Genomic DNA, 25,378 nt, shown 5'->3' with positions numbered 1-25,378 from the left:
TTGACTAATTATTTCATACAGTTAAATGTAACTAAAAAATAAAAACAGCTCACAACGTTAAACAGCCAAGCGCTCTCAGGACTGAAACCAAAAGTTTTGTCCTCCCTCTCTCTCAGCTTCGAGATTTATAGATTTTTATGCCTGGAAGGGATTGCCGAGACCACCACATCTGAACTATTGCATGGCGTTGGCCAAAGAATTCATCTTGTCACTCTTTGAATAACCAGTGATAGAGCTAAAGAGTAGTTTTCAGAGGGCGTATCTACATGAGACGCTACGGCGCAGTAGGAACGAGCTACTGCGCTTGTCACTCGTTGCTATCGGGCAATAGCATTGCCAAGCACTAATCATGACACGACACTACTGCGCAGTAGCATCGGGAAAAAAAGCATGGAGACAGTACTGCACAGTTACTGTGCAGTCATTTAGTACTTGCTTATGGCCAGAAAGACCCAAATTTGATTTAAGGATGCGAAGTCCTGGAAAATCTAGTGCGTGCCATAGTTGTTCAAGTTGCAAATATGTGCCTTCTTGCCAAATGGAATCTGCTTACCACTTCAACCTCCAGTGACATGTGCTACAGAGCACAGGACAGTGAGCAAATAACATATCTAAGTTGAGAATCCTTTCAATTTACATTATGTCCAAACTAGCAACCTCCCAAGTGCTCGCTGGAATCAAGTCAAATCTGAGTATGGATATGCAAGATATTTCCATTAGTTTGAATGCAACTTATATACAGGCAGTCCTCGACTTACAACATTTCAAGTGACAAAGTTTCACACTTACAACGTTTATAAATTGAAACCCCGTTTCAACTTTCTGACCTCAGTTTCGACTTTACAACGCTTGATCTGATGCAACGCCACACCAGCGAACAAGTTTGCTGTGTCACCCATGTCCCTGGACAACATCTGTCCAAACTTCCTTGGACACTTTCTTTCAGAAAGCAGACAAGACTCCAGAAAAACCTGCAGCCAAGACTCCTGAGAAGACTCCAGCCAAGAACACTTCAAAAAGTCCAACCAAGAGCCCTTCAAAAAGTCCTTCCAAATCAATATGATTGCTATTTACAATATAAATACATTAATGTAGCTATATTGCTCATCTATAATTGATCAAGTACAAAATTACTGGCTTTTTTGGTGAAAATAGGGTATTGGGCCTTGGCTCAGGAACCGATCCCCATTTATAACATTGTTTCCTATGGGAAAAACAGTTCTGAGTTACAACGTTTCAACTTAAGATGCAGTTTTCAGGAACCAATTATGTCATAAGTCCGAGGACTGCCTGTAGTTCTTTTTTCCTCTATAGTTTTCCAACCTTTTTTCTATATCCCTATATTATTTTTCTCTGTATTATTCTCTAGGTTAAAAAGAGATGAACATAAGATAACAAAATTAAAACAAAAATAAGTTGCAAGGAAGGGTAGGAATATAAACAATTCTTTATAATGCTAAAACATGCTGAACGAATCATTATATCTCACTATTACCGTTTCAACCTAATCCATTACTCTTTGCGGCGATAAGATGCCGAGAAATGGGTCACATTCTTAAGCTTTCCCATGCGTCTCTGTTTATCTGAATATTTTGTGTAGAATGACCAAGCTGTCCAAGAGCTGACATATTTGGATTTGAAATAATAGATCTTCAGTGAGGGACAGCCTTGGATTTCCAGGTAGCCGTATCTTTTCCCTCCCTTGTGGTTTGCTAATTGCAAAGAAAAAAAGATTCCTTGTTCTGCCATAAATTTCTAGCACAGCCTTGGGGGAATTGTTCAAATTCTCTAGGCCTGGCTGCCACCTCACCAGTGCAAATCAAGAGCAACTCATTAGAGCCAACAAAGTTGTACGAATGTTAAAATAGTCTCAAGTGAGTGGGAACCCAGCCCTCCCTGTTTTAGCTTCTCTGTGTTAAATGGTGATGACACTACCTACCTCCCGAGGGCATTGTGAGGTTTTTATGAGTTATGGTTCTGTCATGGCTGATAATAGCCATAATTATTACTTCTCCTGTCGCATCCAGAATTTAGCACCAGAACGGATGGTTTGCTGGAGAACCAGAACAAGGGGGAAGCCCCAGGTTTTGAAGATTTTTCCTATCACAAATCACAAAGCTGGCAGGTATGGGTAATCCCAACCAATACCAATAAAGAGCTGCAATACTTTGAAAAGTCATATTCACACTCCAAAAACTAGAGACAGAAGGCAATATTTTCAAGTTTAGGGGGCTAAAAAGCCTGTGACAGCTCCCGATTTAGAATGGGATCCTCATCTGAGTAATCCTTACTCAAAAGGATAGCACAATTGTCTTCCGTGGGGGCCTGATTAACAGGCTTTGGAGGACTGATGGATCACATGTATGGTGGGGAAATAGTGGACTCAAGGAACCAGCCATGTATCCTACCACCTTAGCACTGCCAACACACTTGTACAAATTCATCCAGTATCAAACTTCCACCACGCATGCTACATTCCTTGGAAGAATAAATTAGCTTTTGATGCTGAATCAGTTTAAGCATATGCATACCTTTAATTACTGAGTAGCCCTGTTGTCTTAAATTCATTTTCAAAACAGTTGAAGGAATGTCACCTCCAGCACAGCCACTGGGCAAAAAGGTACGTGTATATATAAACTTTATATTACTTGCATTGCACTTACCCAAATAGGTTAGCTTCCCCAGTTTGCGATTGAAAAACCAGTCACAGCTCTTATGATAAATGTGTGAAGGGAGTGACTGGAGTGGCTGCCCTCGCCTTGTCCCGCAAAGCACCGTGACCTCAATGGTGGATGATAGATTCCTATGTTCCATTAGTAAATAATTCCCATCGGCGAAGTTATCAAATGTCGCAGAGTACTAGATGAGAGAGAAATGTAAGAAGCATGCATCTCTATAATTAGGTCTCCTGACTGCTATGAAATACAAATAAAAATACTCTTTCTGAAATAATAAAACATTCTGCTGTGAACTAGCATTAGAAACACAGAGTGGGCATGTTCAGATCATGCAGGTTATTCTGGGAAGTGTCTGCGGAATCAATTATCCTGAACACCTTACATTGTACATAGAGATTATGGACCACCAAGACAAACTTCAGTAGGCCTTAAGTGGTATGTATATTTTTTCTGTCCCTTTGCACTATGAGGACATTTTGTGTATAGTGTCCAAAATGCTCTACCAGCTCAGAGGTATTTTGGTGAGAGGCTAGTGCATATCAAGCCACCCAGGACTGCCCCGAATGGGGGAAGAGTCTGCTGCAATGAGCTCAGGACTTTGAAACCTTACGATGGCAACGGGAGATGGAAAAGTATAAGTGGCATAAAGAGCTTGTCATGGACTGAAGAAAAAATCCAGAGTTACCCACCCCACACAGAAACACGTGCCCAAGCTGCAAGTCTGTCTATCCCAGATTGGCCTCATCAGCCGTATTCAGACTCACAGATAGGACAATCATGGAAGACAATCATATTTGACTGTGAGGGACTCGGAAAGAGAGTGCATATATGCTCTGGGCACTAATGAAATAGCCTGTTCTCACTTAGGATGAGATGCAGAGAGGGACTTAGGTATGGGGGTGCTCAGATTCTCCACCCCTATCAGGTAGGCTGTTGCATTTCAGGAGTAGACTTCACAATCCTGAGGCAGGTGACTAAGTCCCCTACCCTTTAAATAAAGAGATTTACGTAGCTGGGGGTGGGATGCACAGTGCTCAGCATACCAAGCAGGGGATGCCTAAGCCAGCCAAAAGGAAGAACATAAGAGGAGCGTGCATCTTGAATGCTACTACTTTCCCAGACGTAAGTGTCATTTAGGCCGCACCCCACAGTACTGAGGAGGTCATCTTGTTCAACCTCTGCTCAATGCAGAAGGATCCCTGACTACATCATCCCAGCTAAGAGAAGCTTACTTTTGAGTAACAGAAGCTTCCTTTTTGCTCTTTCTGGGTGAGTCTACATGAGACACTTTACTGTGAAGTAGCATGGTTTACTGTATAGATGCACATGCTTACTGCACATGTGCATGCTTACTGCACAGTAAACCTTGCTAATTGCAAGTAAAGTTGGTACCTAAAAATGTGAGTAGCAAATTTCCTTGCAAGTAGTTACTGTGCAGTACCACTCTTGATCCCTAATTGGGAACAAATCTGTTCCCAGCCAGCTGACGATCGCGGGCAGGATATTGCTCCCTGCCCCCGGGAACTGCCTGCTGCCAGGGGAGGACAATGCCCCCCTGCCCTGGCAGCAGGGAACTCCCAGCCCTGGCTCCCTGATTGGGCCCGGGGACTTGGAAAGAGCTGCAGGGGAGAGGCAAGATCTCCCAGCCCCCCCTTCCCCGATCACGATGGCAAAGCAGGGGATGCGAGATAAGGATCCAAGCCCTCACTCCCCAATAGTGATCTTGGAGTGGGGGTCTTGGAGCAACCTGCTGCCAGGCCAGTGGGACATAGTCCCTGCCCAGGCTCTGGTGGTGGACCCCACCCTGGCAGCAGGCAGCTCCCGAGGGCAGGGAGCAATGACCCCTGCCCTGGCAGCAGGGAGTGCCAAGCCCCCCACTCTGAGATCTTGTTCAGGGAGTGATTGCCATTGCAATTGGGGAGTGGGGGCCGCAAGATCCTTATGGTCAGCACTGGGAGAACCTGATCCCCAGCCTGTTCTCCAACCAATGCTGTGCTTGCAGAGCTGAGCGGGGAACAGGCTCTCCAGCCCCTGCCCTACAATTGGGGAGCGAGGGCTGGGAAGTGACCCAGCCAGGGGCAGGTCCCAGCCCCGCACCCCAATCAGGTGATTGAGGCACAGAGCTTGGAAAGAGCTGCAGGGATGAGGCAGGACCCAGCCCCCTGCCCCAATCCAGTGGTGAGGCAGCTAGTAGCCAGGGCTCACTGCTAGCTGCTCCACCAATTGAGGGAGAGGGCTGGGACCTGGCCCTCCCACAAAGCTCTTTCCAAGTCCCCAGCCCCAATCAGAGACCTGGAGATGGGAACTCCCTGCTGCTGGGGCAAGGGGGACATTGTCCCCGACCCAGCAGCAGGCAGCCCTGGGGGGCAGGGAGCAATGTCCCAGCCTTGACCAAGAGACAGCTGTCTATTGGCCCAGTGCTCCCTGCCAGCCCCAGGCCTAGCAGAGGGGAGGTGGGGCTAGAGCTCTCCCTGGTGGCCACAGGGGCCCATTGCAGGGCCCCAGGAAGGAAGAGCAGTTTGCTGTCATTAGCAGCAAATCTGCTCCCACTTCCCTGCACGTGTAGATGCCTACTCAGGAGCATTTATACCCAAGTAGTTTGCTCACAAGCAAACTGCTCCTGGATCTAATGCATGTGTAGACACACCCACTGAGATGCTGGGTACAAAGGAATGAAAATGTCACACGGCCAACATGGAACCCAAGCTAAAAGTGAGGCTGACTCTGTAGTCCTGTGAGGGGAGCACTCCCCCAACGAGGGTTGCCAACTCTGTTTGAATCTATTCCGAGAGGTTTCCAGAACACCACCATGCCTGCGACACACAACACGAATGTGCCCACATGGTTGTGTATATAAGTTACAGATTACAGTGTATAGACTTTACGTCTGGAAGGCATATACCCATTAGACATTTGGCTGTTCCTCAGTGCACACATAGTACTTGACCTTTAGTCACATAAGGAAATTTTTGCCAGAAAACTAACATACCTGACAGCTATCGCAAGCCTAACAGAGGTTGTAGAATCTCCATCCTTAGAGGTTTCTAAGACCCAGCTACGCAAAGCCCTGACTGGGATGATCTAGTGGGGGATGGTCCTACTTTGAGCAGGGGATTGGACTAGATGTGACCTCCTGAGGTCCTTTCCAACCTTCATTTTTTTATGATTCTATGACGGGTGGCTAAATGACACCTATTTTGCAGTTTAAGTACCTAAGTTCCTTTGTGACTCTCACCCTTTATCCTTTTCCTACGTTTTCCATCCTGAAACTTTAAGAGGGCTTCTCTTCCTTCCTTCTGTGGTAAGTTGATTCATCCTTTACTAAAAAAAAACTGCTTATGAATAATAGAAACCACCTCCGTTACCTGTAGTTGTTTGTTGAACAAAGGGTTGTCAAATGTCAGAGTATAAGCTTCCTTATCCAAGAGTAGAGCCATCCAGCCGTAGAGGTTTGATAGAGTATCAGAGACATAATTGACTGTGGTTGTCTTATTATTATTGTCAGTCACGGTTAAATCATAAGGAGCATCTGGGGCCTCGTTTCTGAGGGGAAAAATATATTACATGTCCGTGTTCAAATTCTTCACCTTGCAATGCTTCTTCTTAACCTTCTTTATTTGAATTATAGAAGGACCCAATCTGGGAGCAGGGTCCCATTGTGCTAAGCACAGAGCAAACACATTGTAAAAGATACTCTATGCTCTGAAAAACTGTAAAAAGACAAAGGAAACAAAGATAAGCAGGAGACAAGCACAGAGAAGTGAAAGGATGTGTTCAAAGACACACAAAGTGAGTGGCAAAGCTGGAAGTAGATCCCACTCAGTTCTCAGAACAGGTCAGAAGACAACAGGATCTTAATTCTTATGCAAGTAGCCAGATATTTATATATCTGTTATAATTTTATAAATTGGATTTCCATGAGTGGGATAGGAAGATGTTAAATACTTAGGGCATTTATAGATGTGCTCTGGGAGTGCATGTGTGTGGGGGGGAGGGGGGAGTGCTTTAGTTAGAGTGGCTCCAAGAGCCACCTAGAGTATCACACATATAAGTATCCCCCCACTGACAAATGGGGGTTGGGGCACTAACAAAAGTGTGTTAACAAGTTTCAGTTAAAGTGCCCCTGCCATTTTTCAGTGCAGGGACACTGATACACATGATGCTGGAGCATGATAATTACCACGCTCCAGCAGATTTGATTAACTGAGTCTACTCCAACATGCTGTAATTACAGTGCACTGAAGCAGCCTTGCTACATGTTTATAGGCTCCCTAAGGTCCAAGCAAAACTTTTTGGCACTTTTCCTGTAATGACAAAAAAAAAAAAATGTTTTATTAATCCTGTTTTCAAGGATGCATTTGATCTGTGCAATAAATCAATATTTTTATCAGCCTGGACATTAGCATGTTAGGAGGTATGGTTTTAAAAGATGACAAGCACTTCCAATGTGGAATGCAACTGAATTCTTAAACAATGATGTTTCCAACAATTCTTGCTGTCTGGTCAGCTCTAGAGTTTATGCAGTTGATTAAAAAGTTTTCTACACAATCACTTCCTAAAATCAATATATCTGAATTGTGATATCTGGCGTATTATGTGGGGCATTTTTCTCCTGTTAGGACCTTATCCAAAGCATGTAGAAATCAGGGTCTGTCCACTGCTTTCAATGGCCTCTATATCAGGACCCAGGGGTGCGGGTGTGGTGACAGAAGTGACATTTGTCACACAACTGGCCCCTTGAAAAACCTTAACCCCTGTACCCTGAGGTGGGGGGTTCCAATCTACTCTCCCCCCACCCTCCAGTGCAAGCTGTGCTCCCCTGCACCCCCCCCCCCCAGTGCAGCCCAGAACTCCCTCTCCCTTCTCCCATCCTGCAGACAATACCGGAGCTGGAGGGGAGGGGAGGTGAAGCTAAGGAAAAGAGCTTGCGGACACAATGCTCTTCCTTGATTGACTCCAAATGGATTGACACCAAAGTGGAGCTCGATCCCCACACCCTGCCTGACCCAGCAGCAAGTGTCTGTTGGGTCAGCTTCTATAACTTATGGCGCTTTCTGTGAAGTGCCATGAGTTACAGTGGGAAGCTGCACATTTGTCAGCACCCCATTTCTTGTTTTGGTTCCTACCTCAGCCACTACCATCCAATAAGTCACTTAACTTCTCTGTGCTTTACTTACTCAGTCTCTAAAATGCAGCTAATACCCAACACACAGAGCTGCCATGAGGCTTAAAGCATTAGTGTTTGCATAATGCTCTGAGACCTTGGGATAAAAAGCACATTATCATTATATAACATTCCACCATGTTAACTCCTCAGGTGGGAACAAACTTATGAATAATATGCTTTAAGTGGGACATTAAAGAGTAGAAAACAAGTCATTTAGACTCGCAGATACGTGTTCCATCTCCCATAAGAAAAATAAGTATTAAAGAGTGAAAATTTAATTATTAATCATTGTTCAGTATCATATGAATAAGTGAAAATATAAGGAAACATTCATTTGATCCTCTAAATGAAAACTAAGATACCTCCCTATCCTCTGTCTCTCCCCACTTCTCTCCCCTCTTATTCTAATCCAGCAAAAGCCGCTCAACAATCAACAGCAATAATGTCAACGTGGTAGTAACTGAACCCCCAACTGGTGTTTACAGTGTAACCTTAGGAAAAGAGAATTAAAAGCGTAAAAAAACATTTCATTCAACCATGCTAGCTACCCCCCACCTTTTGAACAGCTTTCATCTCCAGGACAGTCCTCCCTTCCCCTCGTGGTCCCCAAAATTGTGGGATTGGAATGATTTTTTTTATCAAATTAAACCAATCCTGGCCATTTTTTACATTGGATAAAATGACCACCCGCTATCATAACTGATAGCTTCCAAATAGGAAGTGTACTTATGTATAGGGTAATGCATAAGTATTTAAAAGAGTCTACTTTCAGGAAGTGCTTGATGAAAGAAGATAATAAATGTGGAAGAACAAATAAAGCCAGGCAAACTCTGATGCTGTCCTCAAGGAAAGTTTAGGTGATTATTTTGGGTGGAGACTGATTTTAGGATACTCTCTTTCTTTTTAGCATGCACCAAACTGATGTTTTTACTTCCAATATGTTAACGCAGCCACTAGATATCCCAGTCTGATGTGCAGGGTTGCAGCTTGCATGTAGCCCCCAGTAAACGAGGCTAACAAAATAGAATTGAGGCTGCATAGAAGCCTGTTCATTGATATTTTTAGTTTGCAGCTTTTTTTCTTTAATGCTGAAGAGAAACCGGGACTTCCGTCAGCCTGCCAACAGCAGTTGCCGCCATTTTGACTCCTGCCACCTTTGGAAAGGATACCGTGATTGTTTCCTATAAGAGAACAATCAGCTCAAGGACCGCCTTCTCTCATTTCCATGTGAATCAGAAGATATTCCAGTGAAATCATTGCAATTATGATGATGTAACTCCTCGGCAGCTGAGAAAAATCCCAAGGCCATGCTCCTCGGCATTCTTTAATCATCAATCGTTTTTATTCACAGGTATTTGACACTAATTTTTGGACTACTTTTCTGGGAGTTCTCAACTAACATCCTTTAAAAGGCATCAAAGTGGATGGACAAACAAGGATGGATCAATTAGTTTGGGTAAACTGTTTCCTCTCGGGCTTCATACTGGTGTGCATCATTGTAGTCTCTAAGTATCTTCTTGGTAGAGCCACTAGTAGCAGCAAAGTCCATAGTTATCCCCACGGCATTTCTCCAATTTTTCTCCTATTTTGAGGGGAAAAGTCATCTTGGAGTAGGGCTTGTTGGCTTGATATGTTAATGTTTTATTAATAGATCTTGAGTTGGATGGGTTTTGTTGTCTCAATTTGGAGTGGGGGGGCATAAAGATGTGTCAATACTATCAGCATCATTCTTATGGTAGAGGCCATTCTGAAGAGGAAGGGCCTGCTGTTTCCTAATGATCCTCAGACTCTTGATTGTCTTAACTTTCTTTGGCAGTCTGTTCCACAATTAGTTTTCCTCAACCCAAAATATACTGTCCCTCTCTCCCATGCATTTAATTCCAGTCTTGGTTGAGATGCTTTCCCACATTTGTGCTAACCCTGAACCAATGCCAAAGACAAACGTAACCCAGTGTTTGAAAAATCTTTGCTCTTCGATGCAAAGTTTAGATTGCCCGTGGTAATGCTGAACGTGAAACCATATTCTTTTTGAAAGGATGTCCTTGTGCTTTTCGCCATGCTTTTGCCAAGCTGACACCAAAATAGAATTACGTCACTCACAGAATTACCAGAAACAATTAGCACTGGTTTGCCCTAAATAGCCAGTGATTTCACTCTGCCCTAAATAGCCACCAATCTACCTCTCTTTAATGCTAATGAAGCAGAGTAGCACGCGCACGCAAGTATTTCTAATTCAGAGGATCCGAGGGAGCCTGCATGGATCATTAACATGAGAGAGCTTCATTACCAGAGGAAAGAGCCTTTCTCTGAACTTCCTTCGGCTTTATTTGAAAGAAACCGGGAGGCAACAGTCTTAATGCAAAATTAACCCTCACTTTAAGCTGTTGGAAGCCTTTGCAAACTGTATCAAAAAAAAAATGGATGACTCATTGAGAAGGCTGTATTTTTATATCAAAGTAGGTTTCAATTAAGGAGCAATTTGCTTTAGAAATATGGCAGGATTACGAGATGGAATTTTACAATCTGAGTAACAATTTACCGGTTGCAATCGTATAAGCTGTTATGTAATTTAGCTCAAGTGTGCCGTGCGGAACTGTTGAACAGAGATGGCCCACAAAGGATTTGTTAAACCAATCAACAGCATCAAGTAGAACAAATATTAACTCTCCTGTTTATGTTTACCATTAGCTTACTTATCCTAAGGGTCCATATCTGTGTGTATTAAGGCAGACACTGTGTTTAGCTCTAAATGCTTTGTTTGGTACATTTGTGAAATAATCCATTCTGATTATGCCTCTCCTAAAAGAGGAAGCAAAGCAGTAACTAACTGTAAAATGCATGTAGCCCCTTTGTATCACTACATCACTCTACTGCTGGACAACCAGAGGCTAAATACAGATGATGACCATAGGAGGCTCTTTAAAGTTTAGATGCGAGGAAATCTTATTTAATGAATGAGGAATTGTATTTACCACTGGTGCCAGGAACAGAGGAAAGGCTGAGAACACAATTCATATCTCCAGTATGCTACGTAAATCAGTGCTCAACCTTCTGGCCCTGTGGGACACATGAGTGCAAGAGGGTCGGTCCATGGGCCTGACCCAGCACAAGGTCAATACATGAGATTAGTCTACTTGTGGGACTTGGCTATGTACCGGCCCAACCACATGCACCAGATCCTGCCACATTCCAGCTTAACCCCGAGCACTGGATCCATCCTCAAAGCAGCCCTATGCATGAGCTGTACTGTGTGCCGGTGCAAATTCAGCAAGCAGGCCCATGGCCCCAGCCACAGCAAAGTCTGTATGCCCTGTATGCTGTGAGAAGCATACTCCAAGCAAGAGCAGAGACTGAACAGCTTCCACCTCCACTGTCTCAGAAAAGTCCTTGGAATCCCTTGGGACCAACAGATCACCAACAACAAGATCCTTGAGAGGACTGGCCCATAGTCTATGCAGACAATGCTGGATGCTAACAGGCTTTGCTGGCTGGGACATGTGGACTCACGATCATCTGCTGTATGCTATGCTCTATGGCCAACTCAAGAACCGCCTGCAATGCAGAGGAAGGCCAAAGCTCCAATGTAGCAACAGGGCTGAGCAAAGTCTCAAGAAATTCAGCATTCCCACTGACAACTGAGAGAACCCTGCCACAACCGCTCGGTCTGGAGAAGCCAGATCAAAGTTGGTGCATCCACCATGGAAAGCCATCAGAGAGTACAGGCTGAGGCCCACAGGGGAGCCAGGAAACAGAGTATGCTTCAACCTTCATCTAATAAGTGGACCTGTAGCCACTGTAGGAAGTCTTGCCTCTCACGCAGTGGGCTCTTCTCCCATACCGCTGCCAAGCACCATTGATTCATAGATGTTAGGGTCGAAAGGGACCTCAATAGATCATCGAGCCCGACCCCCTGCATAAGCAGGAAAGAGTGCTGGGTCTAGATGACCCCAGCTAGATACTCGTCTAACCTCCTCTTGAAGACCCCCAGGGTAGGGGAGAGCACCACTTCCCTTGGGAGCCCGTTCCAGACCTTGGCCACTCGAACTGTGAAGAAGTTCCTCCTAATGTCCAGTCTAAATCTGCTCTCTGCTAGCTTGTGGCCATTATTTCTTGTAACCCCCGGGGGTGCCTTGGTGAATAAATACTCACCAATTCCCTTCTGTGTCCCCGTGATGAACTTAAAGGCAGCCACAAGGTCGCCTCTCAACCTTCTCTTGTGGAGGCTGAAAAGGTCCAGGTTCTCTAGTCTCTCCTCGTAGGGCTTGGTCTGCAGGCCCTTGACCATACGAGTTGCCCTTCTCTGGACCCTCTCCAGGTTATCCACATCCTTCTTGAAGAGCAGCGCCCAGAATTGCACGCAGTACTCCAACTGTGGTCTGACCAGCGCCCAATAGAGGGGAAGTATCACCTCCCTGGACCTATTTGTCATGCATCTGCTGATGCACGATAAAGTGCCATTGGCTTTTCTGATGGCTTTGTCACACTGCCGACTCATGTTCATCTTGGAGTCCGCTAGGACTCCAAGATCCCTTTCCACTTCCGTGCCACCCAGCAGGTCATTCCCTAGGCTGTAGGTGTGCTGGACATTTTTCCTCCCTAGGTGCAGCACTTTGCATTTCTCCTTGTTGAACTGCATCCTGTTGTTTTCTGCCCACTTGTCCAACCTATCCAGGTCTGCCTGCAGCTGTTCCCTGCCCTCCGGCATGTCCACTTCTCCCCATAGCTTTGTGTCATCTGCAAACTTGGACAGAGTACATTTGACTCCCTCGTCCAAGTCACTGATGAAGACATTAAAGTGTATCGGTCCAAGGACTGAGCCCTGCGGGACCCCACTGCCCACACCCTTCCAGGCCGAGACCGACCCATCCACCACGACTCTCTGGGTGCGACCCTCTAGCCAATTCGCCACCCACCGGACTGTGCAGTCATCCACATCACAGCCTCTTAATTTGTTCACAAGTATGGGGTGGGATACCGTATCGAAGGCCTTCCTGAAGTCTAAGTATACGACATCCACCCCTCCTCCTGTGTCCAGGCATTTTGTAACCTGGTCATAGAAAGAGACTAGATTGGTCAGGCACGATCTGCCCACCACAAACCCGTGCTGGTTTCCCCTCAGCATAATTTGCCCTGCCGGGCTCTCACAAATGTGAGCCTTGATAATTTTTTCAAAGACTTTACCAAGGATGGAGGTGAGACTGACTGGCCTATAGTTGCCCGGGTCCTCCTTCCTCCCCTTTTTGAAAATGGGGACCACGTTGGCCCTTTTCCAGTCCTCCGGGACTTGGCCTGTGCACCACGAGCGTTCGAATATTCCCGCCAGTGGCTCTGCAATGATGTCGGCCAGTGCCTTCAGCACCCTTGGATGGAGCTCATCTGGGCCTGCCGACTTAAAGGCATCCAGTTCTTCCAAGTGACTCTGCACCACGTCAGGATCTACGTATGGAAGTCTGGCACCTTGCTGCTGCCTCTCTACAACCCCAGTGAGAGACTTGTCGTGCCCCTCACTTAGGAACACCAAGGCAAAGAACTCGTTGAGGAGTTCAGCCTTGTCCCCCCTGTCTGTCACCAATTGTTTCTGCCCATTTAGCAGGGGTCCTATTCCTCCCTGGGCCTTCCTTTTACTCCCAATATATCTAAAAAACAATTTCTTGTTGTCTTTTACTTGGGTTGCCATCCTCAGCTCCGTGGTAGCTTTGGCCCACCTAGCTGCCTCCCTACAAGCACAAGCAGAGGAGGTATATTCATCTTTAGTGATCTCACCCTGTGACTGACTGACTTTGTCACATCTCCTTTCTTCTGTCAAGATGTTGGACAGCCATAGGGCTCCACACAGATCTGGAAATTTGGCAGCAGGAAAACAGCGATTAATGCTTCCACCGTTCCTCCATCACCGAATTTCTGGATCTGTGGGGGGATCCACAGACTGAACAACATGGCCTCATGGGCTGAATCTGGCCCACAGACTGGAGGTTGAGCATCACTGATGTGCTCAACCTCCTTATGGACGAGAAGAGTTAGGATCCTCATGTCTCATTTGCAGAAATGCAGAGGAGTCATTATGTGAAACAGTCTGAAAATCAGGTGCCAGGTGTATCAAGTTGCAAAAAGTAAAGTACTTAATTTGACACTGAAAATGTGGCTGGGTATCCTTGTAGCTTCTTGCATCTGGGCAGCAGTGTTGAACTAAGTTTCCCTGAGGTGCTTCCAACCCTGATTTCATGATTCCCAGTACTGTCCACATTCATAAGCATTACTCTAAAAATCATTTCAAGGTTAGGATGGTCCTATTATGTAAGAAATGCAGTGCAGCAAGTGAGACAAGGCTAGGGAACTGAGGTAGGTATGCTGACTAATTAAATAGCTACCATCTAGCCGTTAAGTGCTCACATCCCATCACCTGAGCCCAAGTTCAAATAAAAGAAGAATGTGTAAAATAGCTGCATGACTACATGCTTGTCTATAGGGAAGGTGAATGCACAGAGAAAAGCAGTGCGTATAAATAATGAGTGGAAAGCATGACTGTGAATATGTTACATAGACATGTTATAGGGATATGTTATAGGGATATGCAGGCCACTATCAAGGTAAAAGCAGAAGTAGCATAACTATACTCATCTGTAGACTTGAAGATAAGGATGTAAGGGATACACTATTCCTTTCACGCTAACACATCATGCATTGCTCTGTTTGTAGCAAGTAAATGCATGCGCTGCAGGAGATAATATTAGGCCAGATTTAACAATTGAGGCTATAAAGAGAGTTGATCTTTTTTTCTCTGCAGCAGAATAAAAGAGTGAACCAATGTCAGGCTCAGTTTCAAGACCGGGGCTGAGCGAAGAGGCACGGTTTCAAAACTCTGCAGGGAAAGTTACTGAAACTGAGAAGTGAAGCAATTCCTGAAATAAAGTTTGCCAAGGGTCTTGGAGTCCCTGCGGATGGAAGGTGCTGCATGAATGGAGATTATTCTAATACTCTGCTCTTGTAAAAATTATGCATAATGTGAAGAAACTTTTAAAGTCACTTCATCACGTTATGACAATTTTTTAATGAGAATTTGTTTTAATATTAATAGGGACTCATATTTTCAAGATAATATGGGTAGCGGTGGCATTTTGAGCGACCATATCTAGCCTGCAGCCACTCAGGGCTGCACCACAGCATAAGCTGCTCTTCACAGCACTCAATAACTTTCTCGCATATAAATTTATAAAGACTTTTATAAGCTTCAATTACATTTTTAAAAGAATGTAACGAGCCTTTTAAAAGGTGCTTAAGTGACACATTAGTTTAACTTTCAACTGGACTTGACAGAGAAGGTCCTCTTTGGGGAGATGTGGGTCAAGCCTGCGAAGTTTGGAGCCAGATCTAATGCCTGACAAAGTTCTCAGGTGTTTAGGTTCAGACAGAGCAGGGAGAACATTTTCCACGTAACATATTTTTAAGGAAAAATACATTTTTGGATAAAATGGGATGGTAATAACAACAGCAGCAACAATAAAAACAATTATTATTATTGTTGTTGTTATTATATCCTGTGCTGGTTCAAAAAACAAAAAAAAAGAACACATGATAACCAACGCTAATAAGAAGAGATTTTAAGAGAACAACTCTGGGATATTTGACCATCTTCCCTGAAAGCTGAGGGTGAAGTTTCCATCCTTCATGTTGTAGCTGCATATGATAGGGAGAATACAATTGTGGCTAAGGCTTTGGGCTGGGACTAAGATCATCTGGGTTCAAATCCTAACATTAACTCCTATGGCAGCAAGAGGTAGCAACTAGGGCTGTGCGATGCTTCAGTCCCTGATTCAATTTGGCGGAGATTCAGCCCGATTCGGTGGATGAATCTCTGAATCCGAATCAAATTGGAGGACCCTTTAATCTCTCCGAATTGAATCTGAACCCTCCAAATCGATTCGGACAGATTCTGCAATTCAGACATAGGCACAGCTTTAAATGTTTTTTCTACATACCTCTAGGTAGCAGGGGCTCGTGAATGCTGCAGTGATGGGGGGGCACGGCATGTCCCACAGAAGCATGGGGGCTTCCCAGTGTGCTCAGCAGCAGACCCAGAAGTGGACCAGAAGCACTGGTCTGCCGGGGGGGGGGGGGGCGCGCGGTCCCCCCATGGCCAATTCCCAAGCCTGGGGGACCCCCAGAGCACTCCCAGGTAGACCCAGAAGTGGACTGGAAGTACTTCTAGTCCACTTCCAGGTTCACCGCTGAGCACATGTGGGGACCCCTATGCTCCTGTGGGACTCTCCATGCACCCCAGCATTGCAGTGTTCACAAGTCACACAGGTACCTCAAGGTATGTAGAAAAAAAAACTTTTAAAGCCGTGTCTATGGCCGAATCACTGATTCTCCAAATCAGCATCGAATCCTCAGATTTGGATTTGGCTGAATCAGATGGGGGACAGAGATCCAAATCAATGAACTGAATCACTGTCCCCAATTCGGGCCGAATCCGAATCCAAATCGAATAGGGCCTGCTTTGCACACCTCTAGTAACAACCTTGTCTCTTGTATCTTGTGGCCATAAGGAAGATTTTGGCAGCACCAGCAGTTCTGTGATTAGAGAGGGGACAATTAGGTCATCTAGCTCACGGGCACTGGTGCCATGTAGGGGGTGCACACAGGTGCACGTGCACCCCCTATGAAAAGGAGCCACCGATGGCACCTGCAGGTGGTCTTTGCTCACCACCTCCCCCCAACCTGCTGCTGACCACCAGTCACCACTGGCCACCACCAACACTGCCAGCAGCATCTGTGGGTAGTCGCCGACCCCTGCTCAGCACTCTCCCCCCCCCCCCCCCCGCTGTTGACACTGCTGGCGGTGTCTGCGGGAGCTCACCACTTACCGCTGCCATGCTCCCACCTCTGCCCTCCCATCACCACCTTCCCTCTCCCAGCTGCCAGAAGCACATGTCATTCACACTCATAAGCAGTGCAGGATGGCTGCCTCCAGTGTTTTTTAGGTGCTTTGCTCATTCCAGCTTTAAATTACTCAAATGCTGATACTTTCACCCTTCCCCTGGGAGATTCAGTCCATCATATCTTGGTTGGGAAATGCTTTCTCTTTATCAGCCTAGATTTTTCATTGCTCAATTTGTCCATGTTGCTCCCATGCCCACTCTCTTGTACCAATTGCAACACTCTTCACTTACCTGTGGAGGAAATCCACCATCTCATAAAACATCTGCAGGTCCTGCTGTAGAGATATTTTACATTTACTTTTAACTGTTCCTCTTTTTTATACTTCCCACCATGTTTCTCCAAATAGTCAGTTTTGAAGCACTGTTCCTCTGAACAATGCCCATGTCATCCGTCGCCTATTTGAATGCATAGTGTGTTGGCTGATATGCCTGGCTGCATGCTGATGATCCTTCAACTTCACACAATGGCTATTTGGAAGGTAGCACATACTCACAGGAGGACAAGATATGAAAGCAGCAGAGAAAGGATGCTCTTCATCTCCAAGGAGGAGGGTCACTCAATTCAGCACAGTTCAGTATTGTCCTCTTCTGAAGCACGGGCTAGCAGCTGGCCTCAAGACATGCTGCTGCCAAATATCTCTGGCAAAAGTTGACTCCCTGCTTTTGTGGCTGACTGGCAAGAAGGAGGGGTAGCCTGAAATGAGGAGATGGCTGAAAGCTGCCAGAGCACCCTGATGTGAGCAGCCCCTCACTTCTTCAGAAGGGCAAACTTTGGTACTAGACTCAAACTTGCCCAAAGTTCAAGTTTGCTGGGATCTCAGATTTTGGATAACTCCCATTTTTGCCCAACGCCCCCCCCCCCATAACCATCTTTCTTTTTTACGCAAAATTATGATTCACGTTGTGAAAGTTCACTGGCCCACCAGCAAGCTGGGGGTAGACTCCATAGACAGAGACGACCTTGGATGCAAGTCAGACAAACAAAGGATGAGACGGGAAGTGACTTGCCTGAGGTCACAGAGCAGATGGAGGCAGAGCCAGGAATGGAACCAGCTTTTCCTAACTGGCACATCCGTCCCCTAGCATTAAACCACACTGCTTCCTTCTCCCATGGAGTACAGACTGTTGGTCTCAAGGAAATGAGAAGAAATAGTATTTGCATGGAAAGACTCATGCAAACTGATGGCATAGAGAGGTGTTGCCCCTCTTCGGCAGACTATGGAGTAACTTTTTTCCCTTCTATTCGGAAGCATTCTTCCTCCTTCTGGAACATGAATAATATGGAGGCTCTGAATTATTTACATCCATCTGACAGCACTATTCAGTGCTGCTGCCTGTGTGCTATCCACTTGAAACAGCAAAAATGGAAAACGGTACAGATTTGTACACTAAACAGAAAATGTAATGGTGGTATTGCAGGGGCAATCAAAAAGCTAGATTGATTTTTTTTTGATCTGTTAAAACACTTCTTTTTAAAGAGAAAGCATTTCAAATGTATCTTCCCTCTAACAGCAGTAGCAGCAGTAGTTGGCTAAGCAACATTTCTCCATTGGCTGCATTTAGCTGCCAGCTACTCAAATGCAGGCAGTGGCCCAGTTCGCAGAGTCAGCTGTAGCAACTAGTTATGGACTGGGATAGAAATGAAGAGCTACACGTCTATCAAAACTCATGCAAAGGTCTGGCTGGACTGCAAGGCTGGACCATGATAACAGTGCAATGCATACAAGTACCACTAGGATACTGGACTTTATGAATTACTCATTTCCCCTATGGCCACCTTCAAACACTCTGGCAGTGAAAAGGGGCCCTGAGATGAATTTTGGCTGCTATTCTACCTTATATAAAATGCTAATACTGTGTGCATCACTGTAGTATAATCCAGTGGCATAAAGTAGACTTGGTGCAAATGACAACTGGTCATATGACTTAGGCAATGCAATTCAAACAGAAATAACTTTTAAAAAAATTGTGTCCCTGTGATTTAATTCTGCCTCCAGTTTCTTCCATAGAGGGCAAAATATATTGGAGAGGTGAGACAGAATTGCTCCTCCTGATTAGCTAAGAAACATATACACTGTTATTATTGTTACCCAGTTGCACTGGTCCAAACTCCATTCACCTGTTGACCTCAACCACTGAGTATGTCGTAAAGCAACATCTCCATGGCAAGTTCAGTGAATTAAGAAAAAAAATCTCTTCCCATCCACCAAGACCTCAACAATGCCCTTCACCATCACCTGAAGTCATGCAAGCCCTCCTAGATCCACAAGCTTAACCTCAACAATGTGACTTCAACCCTGATGAAGCTTGAAAAACTGAATGGAGATCACAGGGGGATGTCTACATGTTCATTAATGTGCCTTAGATGCTGCACAGTTTGGTTAGTACTTTTTAAATAAAATACTAAATAAATGTGCAGTACCTAGAGTTACTGTGCAATAGTGCGGGCACACAGTTATTTAGTGACGTGTCTTGTGCATTAGCCTAATAACACTGCACGGTAGGTTATTAGCACAGTTTTTGCCATGACACATTACTGCACAGTGTTATAAGGCTAATGCAGTGAGCGTCACATGTAGATGCACCCAGGAAGTCCCAAACATCTTGTGATAGTTCCAAGGCAGAAGGTCCCTGGGTTTGATCTCTTCCAATGCTCATGGGCAACTCTAAACTGTAACTGCACAAACTATGGGAGATGCAGATACTTGATGCACAAATGGAAAATTAAAAAACTTCCAAGTGTGCAACTGTGGCCACCCAGAACAGATCATGGACCATACAACTACTCAATGCCCAATCCACAAATATGAAAGAGGTACCACGATGATGCCCTCTGCTGCTCCTGACACAATTGTCTGGTACAACCACCTAAATGTAAAATTATAGTTGCTGCTCTGTATCTACATCAGCCATATGAAAGAAGAAGTATGCCTTGACTTTTAGACTGGAACAGGGGTGACCATGTATTATAGGTCTGTAAAGCACCTAGTATAATGGCAGCCCCAACCTGGTTGGTATCTGGGCAATATAAATATTAAATAATAATGAAGATTTGGGGATGCAGAACCAAGCTGTAAAAGAGAATGTAAGGGGAAAGAGACACCTTCACAAGAAGTGGCAAAAACACAATCAGGTGGATATCATCAGCTCCCATTTATTTGGAAAGTATAATATCTTTTGAATGAAATGCTTCCAAGAGCCTCTAGGGTCTGAAGCAGTGTTATGAAATAAAAACCAGTGGAGCTATACAATGCTGTATATCCATGAGGCTGAACTTTCTTTCCAGACGACATCTAGTTATGAGAGCTGATCAGAATAGTGAATCGTTTTATCCATGTGAATAGAAAGGAACAGAATCAATATTTTTCCCATAAAAATCAAACAAAAGCTAAAATATTGTGTCGCAATTTAAGATTTTTGACAAAACCTGTTGTTTTTCTTCTGATAATAGATTTCAAAATATATATCCAATGTGTTGATAAGCCATTTTTCACCCAAAACATCAATGTGCTCGAGAAAAAGTTCCCATCGGTTCTATTAATTAACGTGTCCACTTGAGATGGTGGAAACCAGTGGCATAGAAAGTTGTCGATTTTGCCCAAGGTCAGAATAAAACCTAAGTCCCCGAAATCAGAGCCCTCCACTCTAAGCACTAGATACTATTACAGTAAATGAATCATTTCCTCCTCCCCACAATCTGGCTCAGGAAGAACATCATTTTCATTTGAAGCTGCATATGGGTTTCATGTTGGTAGAATATAATTCTTCAAGGGCATTGGAGTAACTTCTACTCCCTTGTGAAAAGCATCAAGGAATCACTCATGAGGAGTGGATAGACCTTCCATATTTCATTTTCTCCAGAAGTATAATGCTGGGGCATTGGTTTAGTATTGGCTCAAAGAAGAGCATACTAGATGCTACATTCCCCACAAACAGCTCATGTATGGCTCCTTTCTTACAAGCCACCCTGTTCCTCTGCTACCTCTTCTTTGTGCTATCTGAGCACCATGCCATGCCTAAGAACTCACGCACAAACTGAATTTTGCATCATATATTCTACCCTGAAGTTAACACATTTTGAAGGACCTGGGATCTCAGCTGTGTCTAGGTTGGGGAAATAGGTTTTACTTTTCTGTCTGAAAGTGGTGGGATGGACGCCAATAGGAAACAGTTACCTAAATACCACTGTGGATGTGGTCTCCAGAACTGAGTTTCAAATCAATGGGCCAGATAACAAGAAAAGACTCACAAACACCTACCCACCAAGGGAGACATGTCTCTTCAAATGGCTTATTTTACAACTGCGATGGGAATTCAGAATCGTGTAGGTGAAGCAAGTTCTTTGGGACACCAGGGCCAGTCCCATAATTGCGTCTGAAGATGAGAGCTGAAAACCTGAACTTGACTCTATGATCCATGAGGAGTCCAATGACCAGACTAAGGGTTGCTGTACCATGCTGTGCCTGGTTAGTTACTGTTGCTGACTCCTACTTACTCATCCAAGTGCTAACCTAACTTAAACTTTTTTTATTAATTTGTGTTAATTATGTTAGCAGCTGCTTACACCCAAGAGTAGCTTGGCCGATGCAACCATGAAATGTTGGCTCCAATATTAATAGAAAATGCATTATGTGAATCTGATAGTTCATGAAATTAACATGGAAAATGAATTAGGCTGAAGCGAGTTTCCAAGTAATAGGCATGACCAATCAGCAGCAACCCACACATTGGGAGCTCTTTAAAGCAAAATGGTGAATATATCAGAGAGTATTCTCCAGAGCTTTTTAATCTAAATTAATTCAAGATCATAGACTCACAGAAACATAAAAATTAGGGTTGGAAGGGACTTCAGGAGATCACATCTAGTCCAACCCTCTGCTCCAAACAGGACCATTCCCCAACTACATCATCCAGCAAGGTCTTTATCTAAACAGGTCTTTAAAATCTCCAAGGATGGACTTCCCACAACCTGTCTTGGTAACCTGTTCCAGTCCTTTACTACCCTCCTCATGAAAGACTTTTTCCTAATATCTAACCTAAACTTCCCTTGCTGCAACTTGAGCCCATTGCTCCTTGTCCTGTCATCTGCCCCCACCGAGAACAGTCCAGCTCCATCCTCTTTGCAACCCCCTTCAGGTAGATGAAGGCTGCTATTAAATCCCCCTCAGTCTTCTCTTCTCTGGACTAAATAAGCCCAGTTCCCTCAGCTTGTCTTCTTAAGTCATGTCCTCCAGCCTTCTCACCATTTCTGGTACCCTCCACTGGACTCTCTCCAATTTGTCCACATCCTTTCTGTAGTAGAAGGCCCAAAACTGGACATAGGACTCCAGATGTGGCCTCACCAGTGCCAAACAGAGGGGAAGAATCACTTCCCTCAATATACTGGCAACACTCCTACCAATGCAGGCCAGCATGCCATGAGCCTTCTTCACAACGAGGGCACACTGTTGGCTCCTATTCAGCTTATTGTCCACTATAAACCCCAGGTCCTTTTTGGCGAAGCTGCTGCTTAGCCATTCAGTTCCCAGCCTGTACCAGTGAACGGAAGTGTTCTGTCCTAAGTGCAGAACCTTGCACTTGTCCTTATTGAACCTCATTTCTTTTGGTCCAACCTCCAATTTGACAAGGTCTCTCTGAATCCTAGCCCTACTCTCCAATGAATCTACAACTCCCCCCAGCTTGGTGTCATCTGCAAACTTGGTGCAATTCATCCCATCTTTCAGATTGTTGATGAAGATATTGAAGAAAACCAACCTCAGGACTGAGCCCTGGGGCCCTTTATATTGCACCATTTACTGCTACACTTTGAGCCCAATGATCCAGCCAGCTTTCTATCCACCTTACAGTCTATTCACCCATCCCATACTTCCCTTAAGTTGCTTGCAAAAATTTTGCGGGGGGTCATATCAAACCCATACTAAAGTCAAGGCATATCATGTCTTCTGCTCTTCCCACATCCACAGAGCCAGTCATCTCATCACAGAAGGCAATCAGGTTGGCCAAGCATGACTTGCCCTTGGTGAATCCATGCTGACTGTTCCTAATCACCACTTTCTCCAAGTGTTTAGATATGGATTCCTTGAGGACCTTCTCCATGATCTTGCCAGGGACTGAGCTGAGGCCAACTGATTTGTAGTTGCCTGTATCCTCCTTCTTCCGCTTCTTAAAGATGGGCATTATATTTGCCCCTTTGCAACCATCTAGGACCTCTCCTGATCACCATGAGTTTTCAAAGATGAAGACCAGTGACTCTGCAATCACATTGGTCAACTTCCTTGACACATGCAGATGCATCACATCTGGCCCCAAGGTCTTTTACACGTCCACTTTTCTAAATAGTCCTTAACCTCTTCTTTCACCACTGTTGGCTACTCACCTTCTCCCCAGACTTTGCTGCCAGGTGCAATAGTCTGGGAGCTGACCTTACCTGTGATGACTAAGGTAAAAAAAAGGCACTGGATACTTCAGCCTTTTCTGCATCGTCTATCACTAGGTTTCCTCTACCAAGATCTGGAGTTTCATTTTTTATTCCCATGTTGCCTGTGTTGCCCTCCTAATTCTACAGAAGTACCTGCAGTTTAGCAGTCAGGAGGTCTGAGTTCAATTTCCAATTCTGACTTTTCATAAGTCACTTAGGCCAAAAGTGTCCAACCACATTAGGTAGCTCAATTTCAAGGTACACCTTGTAAGGCACAGACCCTAATTCTCATTTACAATAAGACCCCTTTATAGCACTCTGGCTGGGTGGAGAGCTTAATGTAGGCCAAATTAGAATAGCACATTAAAGCCTCTTTACATTGCTAAAGCTGTGTGAATGGGTTTAATATAAATAAGAATCAGATATTAAGATCCAGTTTTAGCCTTGGCCAAGCACAGGTTTTACAGATATGGAAACCAAGTTAATAAGGATAAAGGATCTGTCCAAGAAAGGCAGTGGCAGCCTGAGATTAAATTTAGAATCTCTGAGGCCTAATTCTCAGACCTACTACTCCTCTCTGTATAAATCACAAAAGCCTGACCTTTTTGTACAAAATTAGCTCTTTGGTACTTACAGTCCAATAGACATACGGTGAAAAATCACATCCCTTCCACAAACACTGCTCGCTGCAGCTTGACTGAAGTTGGCACTGACCACGCAGGAAGTTGCAAGTATGTTCAAAGAAGCAAGGAGATGACTTCCTTTCTGCTCTGTGATGGAGCCATCCAGATCTTCGAGGATGGCCGAATGAGGAAATGGGAACAATACCTGGTTAGGCGAATTTAGGAATTTCAGCCGTTCAGCTCTCACTGTAAAGCCACCTGGGGAAAAGAAGCAAGAGATCAGAAATTCAGATTTGCATTTCTGTGACAAGATGCAGGGACATTACCTGCTTTCCCAGTGAACAAGGGTTAACCTCAGTTCAACTTCCTCTTAACAAATGGCTCCTTGGGTTGGAAAGAAAGGAACTTATAAGCAGATGGTCACATGCTATTAGCTCTATCCCTTGATTGGAAGATGACTCATTTAATGAAACAATGATGCTTAATCAATCACAAGGAAAGGGAAAGGATGATTATGATATCTGACATCCCGGATCACATCCAAGGTCCATCTAAATCTAGCATCCTGCCTCTGAAAAGTCTTCTGGTTAGAGCGCTGGATTCAGATTCAACAAATGTGGGCTTAATCGCTGGCTCTGGCAGGCTCCTTGTGTGATGTTAGGCACATTGCCATATCAGTCCATGCCAATATTCCAGATCCATACCATAGAAGTCATAATAAATCTTTTTTGCCCTGTTTATAAAGGAAACTCTATAGTGAAGACAATTTTATTTTTCATGTACAGCTCCTAACTGGTCCTGATTTTAGCTGGTATCCTCAGTAAGTAATGCAACACAAACGGTAACAAATGTATCTTTCAATGGGTGCATCTACACGTGCAATTAATTTAAAGCAATAAACTCTGGAGCATCTTGAGCTGGAGTAAACTACTCCTGGGTGTGGTCTACACATGTTCCTAGGACAACAGTACTTTGAGCTGGGGAAGAGCAGGCCCTAGATAGCAGGAGACACAGGAGGTCAGCCCCAGGCTCCAGGTGGTGGCATCAGGTAGCAGAGGGGCTGGCTGAGGCACAAGCATGCTAAAAGTGCAGAACCATGTGGCTAGGTGGTAGGCTGGAACCTGGCCCCCTGCTGGCTGGGCTGACCGGGCACAATTTATATATGTGGTCAGCATCTATATGTGTGTTTAATTGCAGTTATTCGCCCTGTAATGAACTACGTATTGCATTTCATCTGTATCCTACACATCTCAAACTGTCCTGTACCAGGGGCTGTTTCACATTCTGACCTAGATGTGCCTGTTACCAGCCTTATCATCCTGGTACTGAATTATCCTTTGTTTGGCAAGTGGTTTTGGTTGGAATAGTCTTCAAAGAGGTTTTGGGTAATTCTTCAAGACTCAAAAGCAATCTTACACACAGAATTATCTCAAGACAGTTCACCCAAGACCAGAGTCTATTCCACCTAGTAAGTGAATTAGTGGATTTAGGAGCCTAAGTGTGATTCCATTCCACCCTATTCAAGTCCTGGAAAAACAATAAGTGCAAAAGAT

The 25,378-nt window shown here is 44.6% G+C and overlaps 1 protein-coding gene across 12 annotated transcripts in view; it reads right to left on the bottom strand.

Moving 5' to 3' along the window:
* PKHD1 (PKHD1 ciliary IPT domain containing fibrocystin/polyductin) overlaps window positions 1–25,378 on the bottom strand; it is a 389,637-nt gene that overhangs the window by 158,039 nt on the left and 206,220 nt on the right. For all 12 annotated transcript variants that reach the window (XR_002091425.2, XM_019491318.2, XM_019491321.2 and 9 more), the window contains 3 exons: window positions 23,837–24,083; window positions 6,044–6,221; window positions 2,664–2,859 (listed from right to left, as the gene is read on the bottom strand). Coding sequence is in view for 11 of the 12 variants with exons in the window: in XM_019491318.2 (XP_019346863.2) it covers window positions 2,664–2,859; window positions 6,044–6,221; window positions 23,837–24,083 (621 nt within the window). In the remaining variant the exon portion in view is untranslated. The remainder of the gene's footprint in view (window positions 1–2,663; window positions 2,860–6,043; window positions 6,222–23,836; window positions 24,084–25,378) is intronic.

Source organism: Alligator mississippiensis, chromosome 1 (assembly GCF_030867095.1).
Source record: "Alligator mississippiensis isolate rAllMis1 chromosome 1, rAllMis1, whole genome shotgun sequence".
In the NCBI taxonomy this organism is placed as follows: Eukaryota; Metazoa; Chordata; order Crocodylia; family Alligatoridae; genus Alligator; species Alligator mississippiensis.
The sequence above is the reverse complement of the archived record's forward strand: the minus strand, read 5'-3'. Positions and strand labels throughout refer to the sequence as shown.